Source organism: Eschscholzia californica, unplaced genomic scaffold (assembly GCF_041429995.1).
Source record: "Eschscholzia californica isolate CP2 unplaced genomic scaffold, dmEscCali1.0.p SCAF_2, whole genome shotgun sequence".
NCBI classification, from domain to species: Eukaryota; Viridiplantae; Streptophyta; class Magnoliopsida; order Ranunculales; family Papaveraceae; genus Eschscholzia; species Eschscholzia californica.
Genome location: NW_028238309.1, coordinates 15,296,768 through 15,315,208, shown reverse-complemented (window position 1 = coordinate 15,315,208; position 18,441 = coordinate 15,296,768). Strand labels below are relative to the sequence as shown.

Sequence of the window (18,441 nt, the reverse complement as noted above, 5' to 3'; positions counted from 1 at the left end):
TTGGTACTGTGTACTGTTGGGTTTATGTGTTGCTAACAAGTTATTCCTTGCTCAAGGTTGGGTTTAAGGTATAGGGATTATGATTTACGGTTTGTGTAATTTAGATCAATCTTTTATCATGCTTGATTAGTCGAAAGAGAAATTGTTGTTTGTTTATATTAGGGTTATTTCATATGGGGTTGACTTTCAATCAAGTGTCATGTCAGTTAAATGCTTATTTTTGAGTGTGTATAATATGTTTTGAGGTTAAGTTTGTCCCAATTTCATTTTCACTTTACAGATATAAACTATTTGCATATGATCTTTGCTTATAGGTATGTTTCCATGGGCGACATTACCGATCTTTCGTCTCTTGCATCTTCATCTATGATTAGAATAATCATTTTTAGGAGTTCTGCTGTGTTATGGTGTGGTCTGAGCAAGAACTTTGCTTATTTCGATTGGATGGAGTTCGAATCCGCCTCCACTAAATAATGGGGGTATTTTCATTAAGTATGAATAGTAATGTCGATAAATGCTTATATGCATTACAAGATGATTGTAGAACCACTGTCAGAACTTTTTGATAAAAGAATGAAGCTCGGATTTTGGATTCCAAGCAACCCAATGAACAACTTAGGAGAAAGAAGCATTTAATGCTCCTTCAGCTTTTATGCTCAATGTTATTTGATGTATGTCGATAAATGTTTAGAGCTCTCCATTGGAGTTACGAACTTACTCGATTCTATTGGTCGCCATGAATTGACAAGAAACTATTAAACTCTGCTGATGATAAGTTGCTTAAAGAAGCATTTTTTTCTTTCAGGCCTATCATGGGGTACCTATGATCAGTCGCTTAAAGAGACATTTCTGCAGTTGGCGAGTTCAAGAAGGTTAAATCTATTTAGGTTTTTATTTTACAAAATACCTTGAAAGCTCGAAAATTACGAGTTATGGACTTATTGCAGTATAAAATGAAAAAACTATCAATTCCTTAGTAACATATGTTAGTAATAATCGTTAGTAGAATCATTTTCTTATTCAAGCAACGCTAATTTGGGATAAAATTGGAGTCAGAATTTCACGCTTGCAAGACCAAATTGTGGATTCCACTTTCTGAACTCGCCCATTTAAGTTATGTCTACTTTCAAAATGTATAGAGAAGAAGAAACACAATAATAGTTTCCTCGATTTTAATTTGTCGGGTAGACTCACAGTAGCACTTAAACTCCTTAATCGAGGCAGCCATGAAAGCAGATAAATATGTGGAGGAAACTCGTGTGTCTTATGTCAAGGAAAAACTCAAGGCGAGCCCTGAGTTCATGGAGAGGTTACGAGCAAATAAGGGAAAAACTCGCGTTCCCATAGCTGGGTAAAATTTCGTGGAAATCAATAGTACTTTTCTTGTGGCAGATAATATCGGTTTCTTCGCTTCAACGATATTGGGATAAGAAACCAAGTCTCTTCTCTAGATGAGACATGAGAATAACCAATTATGGTGCAGACAAGTCACACACTATTGATTTGTACGTCAGGTGAGTGAGAGACTTAAATTGCAGTTTCTGTAGGATGAACGGGAGCCATTTTTTCACTTTCAACAAGTAGTGTGATAGTTTTGGATTTCAAATTCTTCATTCTTAGCAATCAGAACGGTCGTAACATGTTTTAGTTTTGACTACTTTCTCATGTTTTTCGATAATAGATCGTTTTAATGCAAAACATTTTGATGCAAGGTCGATAAGGTCTTCATTAGGGCGATGACAATTCTAATCTGTCAAAAAGCATATAATATACACAATTAAAGAAGGTTAGTTATAAATATTGTCGGTACTTTTTGACAGATTATATTAATTTCGTTTGAGAAAAACAGACTGGGTTAATTTTAATTGTCTCTTTTAGTGTTGATTTCCGGCCGAAGTAATGAAGTATATTATATACAGAATAGGTCATCACCGACAGAGACACGGGAACGTCAAGTGGCTTTGAAGTTGTGAACTATGAAACTGACGAATGCGCGAGCTCAGCTGTAGCTGCAATGGATGGTCAGGTCTGGATATGAACTATAGATATTACTCTATGGTCCTTGACAAATTGTATCAGGATACTCATTAACCGACTGTTGTAGGAACTCAATGGAAGGAGTATTTGTGTGAGCTATGCAACTGAAGTATATTATCCCCTCATAAATTTATATGTTCTTTTCATGGAAGGATGTGAGAATGTACTAGAAATAATTTATGATGACGAACATCTAGAAGATCTTCAAGATGTTGAGATGTTTGATTCAGTGATACTCGAAGGCAGATGAATGCAGAGTGAAGATTGGAGAATTGAAATTAGCAGAAACCGGCGGTAAAGGTGATAAAGTACATCAAGACTCTTGCAGCAAGAACCGTAGACCTAGGATAAGGCAGAAGACACTTGCTTTGAATATGTAATGATCTGTGACGCCCCGTGTCTCCGAAAATAGACACGACCACGCCCCGGCAATTCACAGAAGAGACAAAAAATCCGACAGAGTCTCCTCTGTAAATCGAACCGGTCGCACCTGTAAAACCTGTCATGCAAACCATACATTCGCATACACAAAAACATAAACTATTGAGCGAAAGCTAAACAAACTTAACTCAGTTTCGGGTCGAAACCCGAACCATAAAATACAAACGCCTCATAAAACACCGATACAACTTATAAACAACTCTAACTGTTACGTATATACATATTAGAGTTCAGTTCTGCAATAACTACATAACTTTAAAATAATTGAAATCCAATAAACCGAAAACCAAAGAAAACGACGCAACACCTCTAGCCTCGTCAAACAAGATCACCGGCTGGAATACAACTCCGCCTCGAGGCTACGACAAAGCACCTGCACACTAACAGCTGGTAGGGGGTCAGAATACTCACGGACACGAGTTATTCTGGTAGAAGACCAATCCAAAACCCATCACGTTTTCAAAATTTCATTTAATAAGTTGTAAACATCATGACAAAACGAGTTATCAAACCAGTTACCATATATACTATATACAAAACCATTTTCCTTAATTTAGCAAGCAATAGCAGTGATTAGCTGCCCACCCATGGTGCGGTACCATATATACTTACCTTATCATCTATTTCAGACATTAATAAGTTGCAAAAATATTTGTTAACATCTATTAGAGTTGTTCTTGTAATAAAATAGACTAATTAACATAACCAAAGTCTATATTTTTTTTTTACTTTTGCTCTAGTTCTAAGTTGATATTAGTTTAACTATTGTTGTTTCAAACTTTTTTTAACTGTTTTTAGTTATTGTATTTGACTGACATGAATCATCTTCCATATCACACATACACCCGTTGTTCAATATAAGAGCTTAACAAAAAAGAGTTGAATCCAAAAGAGCTTAGTTCAGTGTAAATCAATAAATTAGGTATGTTTAAGATGAAACTGGTTATAAATTACTTTGAAAGAAATCAATAAATTGATTGCAAATCTGATTTTTTATGAATGGGTAGTTTTAGTATGGATCTAATGGCCTCTCTCTCATTGTATATTTCTTTTCTTTTTCAGATTTAACATTTGTTCTTATTTGTTGCGCTAAAGGGAACTCACATCACTTATATATCGGATTGTAATCTTCTTATAGGTTAGTAATATATCTGAATCTCATTTATTAATTAATTTTGAGATGCTGAATCATTTTTATTTATTATTAGATAAAAGCGATACTAGGTTCATCTTTACTTTAGTATAGGAATCGTCCTCCATCTCTTAGACGAACATCATGTAGTTTTTCTTGCCAGTATAAGAGCTTAACAAAAAAGAGACAAACTCAAATCGAGTTCGATGCTTCTTCTAGATGTATAAAATCAACACTCTTATAACCTATTTTGGTTTTTTAGTTGGTAATTTGTCATGATGGGTAGTTATTGATAACTTAGTGATAATTTTAGTATGTAATTTATCACGGTGGGATGCTCATTTCCATATTTGATAAATTAGTGTTGATTTTAGACGTACCTTTATGTTTCCTGGTTTCTTATAATAATTACCTGCATCAAATATTATGTAGCAAAATGAAGAGGTCAATTTGTTCAACCCAAAGCAATGAGTTAATTATTTATAAGAGAAATGTTGTTGTCAAAGAGATACCTATTAAGGCTCTGAGTTCGTACCTAAAAAAATGGACAATTAAAGCTAGGGTGGTTAAAAAATACAATTATAACCTACTTACATGCAAAGGGGGCGGGTAAATTATTTTCATTTGATGTTCTTGATTCTGAGGGTGGAGAAATGCATATGACGTGTTTTAACGAGTTAGTCGACAAATTTTATGATGACGTTGAGATCGAGAAAGTGTATATGATATCTAATGGAATCACGAAATCAGCCTCAAAGAGCTTTAACCACCTAGACAATGACTACGAAATGTATCTGGAGAGGTACTCTACAGTTCAATTATGTTTAGAGGGCGATGACTATATATCCACTTACAAATTTAAGTTTCAACCCATAAGCCAGATTGAAACCATGCAACCTAATTCTTTTGTTGATATAATAAGGGTAGTTTCAAAATTAAATGTGACTACAACTATCACAAAAAAAGATGGTACTCAAACACAAAAAAGAACTCTTCAACCGAGAGACGTGTCAGGTTTTAGTGTAAAACTGACGTTGTGGGGAAATATTTGCAATGAAGAAGGGGATAAGATTCACGATATGCTATATTCTGAAGTAAATTCAGTGTTATGTGTCAAAGCCGCAAGAGTAAGTGATTTTGACAGAAGATTAGTAGGAACACTTTCTTCAAGTCAATTATTTGTTGAAGCAGACATTCCTGAGGTGCGAGAGTTAAAAACATGGTTCAACACAACGAGAATCACTGCCCTTACCAAACCGATTTCTTTAGGTTCGTCAAGTATGTTTAGCAAAGAGCGTACTCTTATTTCCCAAATCAAAGACGATCAATTGGGGCCCTCTGATAAACCTGACTTCATCACTATTACCGCTATTATTTCAAATGTGAAAACTGAAAACTTTGCATATCCTGCTTGCCCACTAATGATTGGAGACTGTCAGTGCAACAAAAATGTTATAATGGTTGAAGATTGTTAGTGTCATTGCCAGAATTGTGCTAAATCATTTCCTGAGTATAGTTTTAGGTATATTCTACAATTACAACTTCAAGACTCCATTGGTAAAACATACGTCACGATATTTCAAGAGGCCGGAGAAGAGATAATGGGCATTTCAACTGAGGATTTGTATTCTTTGAAAGAAGAAAATGATGAAAAATTTATGGGCACCATTAGTGGTGTTATGTACAATCATTATATCTTTAATTTGAGAGTAAAAGTTGAAACTTACAATGATGAAGAAAGGGTGCAGGCCATAGTTGTGACGTCTGAAAAATTAAACTACTCGGAAAAACCAAGTTACTTCTCGATTCAATTGCTTTCATGATGAAGAGGAAAGTAACCTAAAAGCTTTAACAATCCTTTAAAGTTTAGTTCTCACTACCTCTTACTTCCCGTTGATGAAATGATTATTGCATTTTGGATTTCTGTCTTTCTGGGTATTGAATGAAATAACTGATGTTAGATTTCGGATTTTGGATTTCTAAGCTCATGTTTTCTTATATGGATGGTATATTTTTTGCCGTCCGGAATCTTTAATTTATTTTTTCTACAGCTCTATGGTGATAAGCGTACTTTTAAAGTTCATCATTTTAGTATGGAAGGATGAAGATGGAAAATTTGGCATCCATCTCTATTAGCACCAGGCCCAACTCCTCCTTTCTCTATTAGCACCGTCCAAATCTGTGAGCACCGGTCCAAATGAGTTAACCCTAACGCCTCAATCCGTTTATCACAAAACTAGACGAAATCTATCGGACGGACTAGACCAGTCCGAGTCCTAATAGTACCAAAAGGATCAGCTGATCCGGGACCAAAGAGGACCAAACAGATCAGTTGATCCGGGTCCAAAGAGGACAAAACGGATCAACTGATCCGAGACCAAACGGATCAGCTCCATCTGTTTCTCTCTCTACTTTTTCTCTCCCTCTCTCTCTAAGTTCGGTAAGCAGAAACATCAATCCTCTAACAGTTTAGTTGACACTAAACCTAATGGTGAAAGCCGATATCGTCATCCTCCAATAGAAGAAGAGCTTTGCTATACCCACATGAACATTCGGAGAAAGTCGAATCCGTTCAATCAATATGACAATATGTTCATAGAAAATCGAACAAGATGAAGGCCTAGAAATTATTCTAAAACAAGAACAGGTAACAGTTCCATGAAAATAACGATTCAAACTTTAGGGCTAAAAGATCTAATCTAAGAAGCCATTTTTGAGGAGAATCATATGAATCAATAGGAAAGTTCTGTTTCAAGCAGAGGTTCAAAGTTAGGTTTTTTACCTGAATATGTTCCATGGTTAAGGCAGCTGCAACTGTCTCCCAATCACCCAAACATTCATTTTCTCTCATTTCATCTTCTTCTTCCTCATCAATTCAGAACCCAAGATTCCAATTTCTTTCTAATACAAGGTCGAAGGAAAAACTCCCTGAAAACCCTAATTCACGTAAAGGAAAACCCTTCCATCATCTTTCAATTGCTTTGAATTGAAAGATATGACTAATTCTTAGAACTAATTAGTGAAATATCCCATCATCTATTACTAATAATAATCAAAACCCACTTCAATTTTAGACAAAACCCACTTCAATAATAATTATACGATGGATCTATGATATTATTTACTTCTAGTTGATATTTAAGCATCTTTCTTTTCATTATCTTTTTCTGTTCTCTATAAAACCTTATGGGTTAATTTGATTGATGGTTTTAGAGAGAAACGAGATATTCTTTCAGCCATTAAACAGTGTATCTAGTTTTAGAGAGAGAAAAATGACGAAAGTGAACTTAACTCACGTAAAAAACCGGTACTTATGGAGAACTCGGGTCAATGACCATTGATCCGAATCAATAAAATTTCCAGATGCTAACAACCTTTTTTTTTGTTGAAAATGATATATTAAATTAAGCTAAAAATCCATTACAATAAATCTTAGATAAAAAGTAAGGAACATGCTTCCACTTCATCTCACGGTTCTTCCGCCTAGCCCACTTGGCGAGAGGGTCAGCCTGGGAGTTTTGGGATCTCTTCGTATGATAGAATATGATGCTGTCGAGCTTTGTAATCATCTTTCGAATGTTGTGGACATGGATTTTGGATTGCCATTTAATAACTTGACGATGATCTTGGATATGCTTAATGATGCTTTGGTTGTCGCTTTCAATGATGACCTTTTGATATTTTCGATCTATCGCCCATCTGATACCGTTGAGGATGGCGATTGCTTCACTTTCTTCACTATTTCTGGCCCTGGAAACATAAGCTGCCGCTTTTATGAATTTAGACTCTGAGTCATGAACTACTAGTCCCGTTCCGATAGAGGTACTGATAGAGGTGTAAGAGGCATCTACATTAATTTTCAGATATGATTCGTTCGAGGGTTTCCATTTTTCATCCTTAATCTTTTTTGTAGTGGAGATCTCTAGCTGTTTTTCCGGGTAACTATTGATCGTATTAATGATCTCTTTGGTGTCGGCCTTCACATTCTTGAAGCAGCTGTCACATCTAGCTTTCCAAATGATCCACAGAATAGTAGCGAAATGAGTTTTGTTTTTATTATGACATCTATGTTGCTCGTTACTCCACGAGAAAATCCATTCCTTGATAGATTTAACATTTTCAACTATGATATTAAAGTGAAACCAAATATTTTTTGTAACAGGGCAGTGTAGGAGTGCGTGCTCTAATGTTTCAATGCAGGGGCATAAGTGGCAGTTCAAATTATTTCCTATATATTTACCTATTCGGTTTTTGACTGGTAAAGCGTTGTGACAAATTTTCCAAAGAAATAGCTGAACCCGAGGGAGGACCGGGAGTTTCCAGATGAAATTCCAGTTTAACTGTTCGAGGTTAGGGGTCATATTAGCCCTTCTCAGATGATTGTATAAAGATTTTATCGTGAAATTTCCAGACTCAGTCAGAGTCCATCTAATTTCGTCTTTTCCTTCGTTATAAATAGGAATTGCTTTAATTAAATTTCTCGTGGTTTCATCAAAATTTTCTTCGAGTATATGATCATTCCTCTCGTGGTTTGTGATAAGCTGAGCGACAATCGTGAGATTGGAATTATTGTGGTTAGGGATGGGACTCTCCAAAGATGGGATCCAGTTATCCTGCCAGATGTTTATATTTTCTCCGTTGTGCACTTCCCAAATACTAAGAGTGTTAATAAGGTGAAACGTTTTGCAAATGTTTTTCCATATCCATGAGTGGTGTTGTTTGACTGCTCCAGGATTGTCTGTGTTTGGGTAATATTTAGCTTTTAAAACTTTCACCCAAGCTGCATTAGGATTAGTCTTAATTCTCCAAGCTTGTTTGCTTAACATAGCAATATTATCTATGTCCGGTAGATGAATACCCAGGCCTCCCAGGTCTTTCAGGAGACAGATAGATTTCCACGCTTTAGTGCAGATTCCTTTTGACTTACCCCCACCAGAATGACTTTTGCAAAGTCGAGATGCGCTTGCTTACGCCTTTCGGGATGGCAAAGCACTGCATCTGGTATCGGGGTACTGCCGCTGCGATAGCCGATATGACCACCGTGCGACCTGCTTGAGAGAGGAACGCATTGTTCCACTTAGACAGTTTCTGATTAATTTTTTCTACTAAATCATTGAACACTCTGGTTTTTTGAGGGCCTATGAATAGTTGTGCTCCCAAGTATTTCTCCGAGGTCGACGCATATTTTACTTTAAGAGATTTCATGATCATTCGTTTGAATTTCGGGTGAGAATTATTTGAGTAGAAAATATTAGATTTAGAGTAATTTATCATTTGTCCGGAGGCTGACCCGAAAGTTTTGAGTATATTTTTAAGATTGGCAACATTTTCTAGAGAGTTTCGTCCAAAAATAATACAATCATCTGCGAACAGCAGATGGTTGATATCACAATTGTTGTCGTTGCTAGGGAAGCCAATGAAATTTCCGTTTTCATCCTCCGCGTTAAGAAGACGGCTCAAACCTTCCATAGCAATAGTAAACAAGAAAGGGGAGAGAGGATCTCCCTGTCTAATTCCTCTGGAGGGGGTGAACGTCTTGCTGGGCCGCCCGTTTATGAGAACTGCCATGGAAGAAGTCGAAATGCAATTGTGAATCATATTGGTCCATTTATCCGAGTAACCTAATTTCCGCATAATGCTGATAATGAAAGGTCACTCAATTTTGTCGAAAGCTTTCGACATGTCAAGTTTGAGACCAAAGTATTCTTTTGCTCCTTTCATTTTTTTGAAAGAATGGATAATCTCTTGGCCTATAATGATATTATCGGTAATTTGTCTCCCTGGGACATAAGCCGCCTGGAACGGGGACACTATGTTATCCAGAGTATACTTGAACCGATCCGCTAATATTTTTGTAATAATTTTAGGCTTAATTCCGTTTTGGCCCCCGATTTGTGACCAACTCGCCGTTTTGGCCCCTATAAGTGTCCGGCAGTTCGTTTTGGCCCCAATTTCCTGTTTGGCCCCAACATATTTTTGTAGGCTTCTCCATTCTACCCTTATGGCAATTTCGTAAATTAAATGTGTTTTCTTTCACTTTGTCCACCTCACCAATCAATTTCCACGTCACATTTGTCCACATAAGATCGCCGGAAAATGTCACGGCGACATCATTTCCGGCAACCACCATTTTTTTTTTTGGAACTTCTTCTCCAATCATCTCCTCCACCTCCATTCTCTCTCTTCCACCTCCATTCTCTCTCTCTCCTTCCTCTTCTCTCTCCCTCCCCCTCTTCTGTCTCTCTAAAATTGTTAGGTTTCCGGGCGACATTTAAAATTGAAATTGAACTAACCTCTAAGAATCTAGTTTCCTGTTGAAGGCGTTTCAAATCTGCAATAAGACAATGTTTTCCTCGAGTTTCAGGAGTGATTATCGATGAAGGAAGCTGGAAGTCAATCGATGAAGTAGTTTGTGTTTCCATAGCCATTTCCAATCCGAAAATTCCTCAATTCGATTAAACCTTTCAAACAGTAAGTAAATAAAACCTAAAAAAACAGTAGAGATAGAAACCGATCACAACTATATAGAACAAGAACAGGAAGATAACGCCATTAAACAGCTCATAAATAAAAACCCAGTCTTTTCATCGAATCAATTCGAATAAGAAGAAGAAGAAGAAGATCTTCAGCAACCAGAGAGAAGAAAAGCAGAGAAGGAAATATGGGGTTTTTTTTAGAGAGAGAAAGTGATCAATGGGAAAAAGGGGGGATTGGATTGGATTGGATTGGGGAATGAAAAGGGCATTTTCTTTTGGAATTATAGGTATAAAAAGGAGTTGGTGTTCTGTTATCTCTTGTACGAAGCTGTCTTTTTCTCCATTCATACAGATCCCATTGTTGACATATCAACCATTAATGGCAGACATAATTTCAACAATGGGAATTTCAAATCTTCAAATAACACCAAGACTTAATATTTATCTATCTAAGATTTTTCATCTATAATGTTTAGCTCAACTACTACCCATGCTTAATCACTCCATATCCATTATGAAATTTCAAACATACTAAAAAATCCTGATTACTTCAACTCTAGAAGAAACAAAACAAATCAGAATTTCATATCCAAGTAAAAGACAATACAAGTGATTACATAAATAAGATCAACAAGTAAAAAAACTTTATTTGTCATGAGAAGAAAACCTAGAATTGAATTGAACTTGAACTCTACATGGTGAATGTGGATGTTTCTGCCGTCCAGTAAATTTGTGATGTTTCCATCGGAAAAATTCGTCATCAGCATAGAAGGAGCTTGAGACATTAGAGGAGACGACGAAATAAACCCTAATTTTGTTTCTGTTTGATGATTTAACTGTAATAAGTAAGTTTTCGAGAGAGAGAGAGAAAGAGAGGATTTCTTTCTCTTTGTGGAATTTTATGGAATAAACTGAGACGGTGGTATTTTTAGAGAACGAAGTTGTCTTTGTCAAATCTTCAATGAAAAGGATTTGAAATTCCCATTGTTGAACGAAGCTGTCTTTGTCAAATTAATGTCTTTTTCGACATTCTTTGGGTTTTCCCCAGATCCAGAAACCCAACATTTTTAGAGAGAGAAGAGGAAGGAGAGAGAGAGAAGACGAAGGAGAAAGAGACATGGAAGAGAGAGAATGGAGGTGGAGGAGATGATTGGAGAAGAAGAAGTTCCAAAAAAAAAATGGTGGTCGCCGGAAATGATGTCGCCGGTGACATTTTCCGACCACATTTTCCGCCGATCTTATGTGGACAAATGTGATGTGAAAATTGCTTGGTGAGGTGGACAAAGAGAAAGAAACACATTTAATTTACGAAATTGCCATAAGGGTAGAATGGAGAAGCTTACAAAAATATGTTGGGGCCAAACAGGAAATTGGGGCCAAAACGAACTGCCGGACACTTATAGGGGCCAAAACGGCGAGTTGGTCACAAATCGGGGGCCAAAACGGAATTAACCCTAATTTTAATCCGGTGCGTTTTCAAGCACCCCCATAGGCCATAGATAACAGGGAAGGGAAATTTTGACTCAGGAATTCGGATGACTCCTCTCTTTACTACGCGCGCATGATAGCGTAGCCGCTACTTAAATAACCCCCCGGAATGATTTCAAATTTAGCATTTGTAGAGGAACCAAGTCTTCTCTCTCTCTCTCTAGAAAAAGCATAGTCAAGCTTCGTCAAAATGGCTTCAATGGAAGCAGATTTCGATCTCAGAGATAGAGTAAGATTACAAATCAAATCTCGACCAATCACTTTAGCAAGTTTACCTTATATGGCTACTAATTTCTCATTTAATGGATTTTAAACTTAATGCAGGCATCATCAACTCAGTCAAGTTCTGGACTAGGGTTTGTAGTTCTTCCTTTTGCTTCAATTTCTTCAGACTATCAAATTTCTAGGGTTGCTTATGTTTTTAATTTTTCAGGGAATATGCATTTGCTAACACTGGAAATCTAGATCATTGTGCAAAATATCTGAACCAAACACTTGTTACATTTGGATATCCTGCTTCTCTTGACCTATTTGCTGATGATCCAGTGAGCTGAGCTTCATTTCCTAGTGATTTGTGTATATTGATTTTTAGGATCTTTTGATCATTTTGATTTCACTTTTGATTTGGTTTGGGTTTATGATGTAGATCTCAATTGCTCGTACTTGCAATTGTATTTATTCACTTCTTCAACAGAGGCAACGAGATATTGATTTCAGAGAATCTACAAATGAGCAGAGACAGAGGTAAATTTGAAACCCTTTAATTTTATTAGTTTCTTCTTCATTAATAAAAGATTTGAAAATTAGGCAACTTTAGAAAGTAAAACACAATTTAGGATAAACATAATTCTTTTTGATATTGCATTATGAACCTCCTTTCTTTGACACAAAAAATTGTCTAGTGCAAAATAACAAATGTCTTCACTGCCTTCTTGATTTTTTGCAATGTGGGCTGTTATAGCTCGATTCGATTGTTCATCTTATATAAGAGATTCTCAATTGCCAATTGGTGGTAAAGCCTGTCAATTTTTAGTCACAAAATGTCTACTTGGAATAACTGTAAGCATTCCTTACTTTCATGTTGCACCACGACAAACCGACATTTTACTGAGACTTGTTTCATGGAGTTCAGTTTTGTAGACCCATGTCTAACGTGTGTCTTGAAGACTCCAAGCTATCGGTGTTGTTCAAATGGTCGCAAAAATGGTGGGTCTTGGAGACCCCTCAAGCTATTGGCATTGCTAGACTCCAAATTGGCCCAAAATGGTGGTTTAACAAATTGTTTGTCTACAGCAAGTCCTAACCATGAGGCATGTCTTCTTTGCCCACATTTTATGTGGGTCTACAGGATCAGTGTCTGCCATTGAGTGCCTACTACGATGTTGAATATGTGTAAGGGTAATTGTTCTTTTGCCACTTTGGACAACAATGTCAAAAAACCGACAACATTCTTCCTTAAGAGTGTCAGCCGATGCTTAATGGAGTGGATAATGAATATCCGAACCTGTATCTAAATTGGTTTTGAATATTTGAAAAATTATCCAATACTCAACCGGATAAAACATTTGCTATCCGTATCGTCATCTTAAAGTTTTTGTATGTAAGTTTTATATCCAAAAACCATCCGATCCAAGAAGCTTAATCTAAAATTTCTATTTTCAAGGAACAACAAACATTTTTTTCATAAGTTTTATACCTTAATTCCACATGTTCTGATGAAAGTTTGGCCATATGAAGTGAAATATAATTATCAGATGCTTATCTAACATTTGATATATATATATAATATTTTTTTATATGAAATATTTTGGATACGGATACTGCAGTAACCGTATCCGACATTCAAAAAATATCCGTATTCGTATTTAATATCTGAATGCGAAATGGATATTCAGTTATCTACCGATATGCCTATTCTTCCTAATGCGAACATTTAATTTTTGCAAACTCAGTCAAGAGATTATTTTGAAGTTTATAACTCAAAAGAAGTGATTATGTAAGGAGGAAGAGTAGTGGACCATCTTTTGCTCAATGTTACCAGATTCAATCCAACCCCATGCGAACTGGAACACGCTTATCCGTTTAGAGTGCGTTTATATTCCAGACCGTTAAATTTGGGGAATCTTTTAACATAATAAAGTAGAGATTAATGTCTTCAAATGTCAATACCATAAACTATACTCCATCTTCGACGTTATAACTGTAAAGTTTCTGTTTTCATCCTCATACAAACTAAAACTAGAGATTACCTTATACAACCTTTTAAAGAAGGGAAAGCAAATTCAAACGTCATCTTCTATGTAACGAGGATAAAGAAAGAGAAATGAGAGTACAACAAGAGAGACTGAGAGATAACAAGAAGATGAAAGCTTTGTTGAAAAAGGCGGCAACAGGGACTAGTCGGCAGACCCGCGACAAAGATTAGTCGTATTTACACGGTACTAGTCCTATAATATAAATAATTTATTTATTTTGTATATATAATTATATATAGGCATAAATATAAACATTTGAGATTAATATGATGAGAAATCAGTTCATTATGAGTATAAAATCACCAAAATCAGACCCTAAACCCTAAAATCAGTTCATTATAAGTATAAAACACTAAAAATCAGACCCTAAACCCTAAAATCAGTTCAGTATGAGTATAAAACACTAAAAATCAGACCCTAAACCCTAATATCTGTTCACATTATGAGTATAAAACACTAAAAATTTAACTATGGCAAGCCAAATCCGATTGTCAACAAATTCTACAACATTAATCGAGTATAAACAACTAAAACTTAAAATTAATTTGTATTTATGTAGAAAAAAATCAACTTATGATTTCTAGAAGAGAAAGAGTTGTTAATAGAAAAATGAAGAAGATAGAGAGAGAAGCTTACTAGAAATCTAGTTTGGAGAAGAAGATGGCTTCAAAATATACTTCAATGGTGTTTGATTGATGTTTGAAGAAGAGAAAACGAGGGAAAAAGCCAAAAATTGGAACCCTAGATGAGCCTTCTCGGTTTGGGAAAAATGGGAAAAAAAAAACAAAGAACAAAACTGACCTGCTGCCTTATAAAGCCTGACTGGCCCGACTAGTCAACTCGACCTTAGTCGGGTCGAGTCGGGGCTTTATTCATTATTAGTCCCGAATAGGGTTTTCTTCCCTAGTCGAGTCGCCAAAAGTGGCAGTTGGGGACTAGCCCCGACTTTTTCAACATAGGATGAAAGAAAGGTTGGTGGCTACCTTATAAAAAGGAGAATGTTTAGGGTTTTCAATTTTTGTTAATTTTGAACTGTTGGATCCTACAAATAGAATGTTGTCCATGAGATCAAAAACTTAGTTTTTAGTGTTTTCTAACTTCTGCAATAGATGATAAGATATAACTCTGAGAGGTGATTTCATGAGATCAGGCTCATACCTTGAGCTAATGAGAGGTGATTTAATGTGCTCAAGCTCATACCCTCGAGCTAATTAACCGTTGGATTGTGAAGATATCTTCAAAAGATATTAATGAGATAGTTGTACCTTTCTAAATTAAAGGGGTGCTTTGTGTGGCAAAATAATAAGGCACGTTGAACTTCCATAATTAAATTCCATCGAATTTTGCACAGATTAAAGAACAACGTGGATTTCAAAGGTGAGTCATAGTTGGAGAGAAATTTTTATTGGGGGAGATATTGAAGTTTCTATTTAACAGTTTGTTTCTATTTTACAAAATCATGAGTACTTTTACACATAGAAACTCAAAATGTGTTTTGTATGTGCTATCAGAAACGCAATATGTAACATATCCACCGCTTAGGGGAGGTATTCCAGAAGAGCCAAAGAATATTGCAATTGTAATATCCGAGAAGAAAAATCACTTTGCAAGGCAATTCTAAAAGAAAAATGCTCCAATTCCACATACATACAAAGACTGACATCGATATTGTCTACCTTGTGCATTTGAATGGCACATTGGGTTGAACTGAAAAGTGAGGCATGGAATATTCTACTAGCTAATTAATTTTCTCAAGAATTTCACTAATACTTATTTAAATTTATGAGTTCAATTTTCAACTAATTTTAATTTATGAACTGTATGATTATGGTCTAATATTGTTAAATTTTTTTTTATCACCAACTTCTATAGTCTTTTTCTTTTCTAATTTATTGTGGTTTGGCACAGGTAGCAATTCTAGAATTAATTTGTTTAATTGGTTATCTTCCCCCAATAAAAATTTCTCTCGAACTATGATCCATCTTTGAAATCCACGTTGTTCTTTAATCTGTGCAAAATTCGATGACATTTTCTGTAATTATGGATGTACAATGTGCCTTATTATTTTGCCACATACAACACCCCTTTAATTTAGGAAGGTACAGCTGTACCTTTATCTCATTGATATCTTCACAATCCAATGGTTAATTAGCTCAAGCTCATACTCTTGGGTATGAGCTTGAGCTCATTAAATCACCTCTCTGAGCTAATTAACCTTTGGATGTTAAAATATCTATATCAAGAGAGTAAAAGTACAGTTGTACCTTTCCTAAATTAAAGGGATTACTAATATGTCAAAATAATAAGGCATATTATACCTTTATAATTACAAAAAATCCCATTGGGTTTTGAGTAGTTATTAAAGAACGTGAATTTCAAAGGACGGGTCATAGTTGGAGAGAGATTCTTTATTGAGGGGAGATATTGAAGTTTCTATTTAACAAATTGTTTTTATTTTACAAAATCATGAGTATTTTCCTGTATAAGAACCTTGAAATTTTATTTTCATTTTTATTAATAGAGTTTTTTTCTTCTTTTTCATTATTTTGGAGAGTTTCTTTAACCAAAAATCATGACAAATTAAATTGCAACATGATTTCAAACTTTAACTATACAAAAATGATTTATTCTTCTCCTTCATGGATTCTCACAGTAATTAGTGTTTTCAATAAACAAATTCTTCTATCTTCGAGAACATGCTTCCACGCAAATGTATGCTTCTCAATATTGATGGAGGTGAACCATTAGAAAAACGATGAAATTTATATTACACATGAGAGGGATGATGAATGTAAATTAAATCATAGAATCAACGAAGAACATGAAGAATTAGATAGAGATGGACGAGAAGAACATGAAATAAATGAATGTAGGCCGTATGTTGGCATGGAATTCGAATCTCCCAATGAAGCTTACAACTTTTACAACCGATATGCATGTAAGTCTAGTCGCACGAACACAACAATAGGTCGAAAATATTGTTGTTCGCTATAAGGATTGTGTACTTCTATTGCATCTGAAAATTCAAGACAAAAACAAGTTACATTGTGAAACAAGAACGGATTGCAAAGCAATGATTTTTATAAGATTGAGAGAAGAAACTAAATGGGTAGTCTCTCAATTTGTAGAAGAGCACAATCACAATCTTGTGACTCTAAGCAAAATACATAAGTTTCGTTCACGTATGAAGATAACAGAAGGTTAAGGAGTACTTTTGAGTAACATGCGTTTAGCAGCTATGAGAATGAATCTTATTATGAATTATATGGCGCGTGAAGCTGGAGGTGTCCGCAATGTTGGATTTACAGAAAGGGATGTGAGAAATTTCGTTAATGCAAAGAGGAAAAAAGAGCATGGAAAGAGTCACACAGAAGCTTTACTTGATTATTTTGAACGTTAACATATGGCGAACACATCATTTTTTCCTTCTATCCAAGCTAATTAAGAAGGTGAAATGACAAAAATATTTTCGACTGATGCTAGGTTAAGGATGGATTACCATTACCTTGGAGATGTTGTTTGTTTCGATCCTACATATGGAACTAACAGGTATGACATGCCTTTTGTCCCAATTGTTGGCATCAACCATCATCACCAAACAATATTATTTGGTGGTGTTTTACTTTATAATGAATCAAAATAATCTTTTATGTGGGTAATGGAAACATGGATGAGATCAATTAATGGTAAACAACCAAAAGTGATTCTCATTGATCAAGAATCTGCAGTTGGGGGAGCCATTGCGAGGGTATTACCCGGTAACACGACATCGTTATTGTTTGTGGCATATATGTAGAAATGCAGTAAAGAATTTACCTCATATTATTAATGACCACAAGAGTTTTACACTTTTACTCGTGACTTCAATCATTGTTTGTATGGAAACGAGACAATTGAAGAGTTTCGCCCTAATTGGGAAGCAATGTTGATACAATTTAGAGAACAATAATCGGTTGTCAAGGTTATTTCAAAATATGCAAAATATGGACCGGTTATTGATGAAAAAGGTAAACTTTGTCAAAAGGAAATCAACATTGCAGCTAAGGGCGCAACATCTATTGAATTGTGTATGGTGGCATTGAATAACTTACATAATGCTTTGAAAGAAGTCGAATGTCCAATGAAGAATGAGACCAGTAACATATCTAAAGAAAATATGATTAACAATTCGTCTAAGGAGAAAATGCAATTGTTAGAACCACCTATTGTCAAGCACAGACCGGAAGAAAAGAATAAAATCTTGGATTGATAAGTTACCGAAAAAGAATGTTGTTCAAACTGTCAAAAACAATCTAAAGGGGTTGCGAGGAGGTAATGTTAATTTATGGTCCTAATAAAGTATTTATCTTGACATGGTGTGTTAAAATATTGGTAACTTTTATTCGAAATTTTTGTAACTCACATGACATGCACACAACAACAAAAAGGATTCCTCATAATACAAAAGAACAAAAGTCGGAAGTATTACAACACTCAATCAGGTATAAATTATAAGATAGTATAAATTTTATTAAAGTCAACGAAAAAATCTTACTAACTTAAAAATTGTATTATATGTCATTGTGGTAATGGTAAACACATAATTTCTAGCACAAGCGACAACATTATTGTG

The 18,441-nt window shown here is 35.3% G+C and overlaps 1 protein-coding gene and 1 pseudogene across 5 annotated transcripts in view; both read left to right on the top strand.

Annotated features, from left to right (window-relative positions):
* The first annotated feature begins 4,269 nt into the window (after positions 1–4,269).
* Positions 4,270–5,085, top strand: LOC147556473 (replication protein A 70 kDa DNA-binding subunit A pseudogene; annotated as a pseudogene).
* A 6,489-nt stretch (positions 5,086–11,574) lies between these two features.
* The window catches only part of LOC147556470 (uncharacterized), a 28,564-nt gene continuing 21,697 nt past the window's right edge, over positions 11,575–18,441 (top strand). For 4 of the 5 annotated variants that reach the window (XR_015235394.1, XR_015235393.1, XR_015235392.1 and 1 more), the window contains exons 1-4: positions 11,591–11,803; positions 11,899–11,930; positions 12,008–12,119; positions 12,221–12,318. Coding sequence is in view for 2 of the 5 variants with exons in the window: in XM_086664380.1 (XP_086520506.1) it covers positions 11,765–11,803; positions 11,899–11,930; positions 12,008–12,119; positions 12,221–12,318 (281 nt within the window). In the remaining 3 variants the exon portion in view is untranslated. Of the gene's footprint in view, positions 11,804–11,898; positions 11,931–12,007; positions 12,120–12,220; positions 12,319–18,441 lie in introns of all 5 variants that reach the window. The other variant, XM_086664378.1, reaches the window with a different exon arrangement.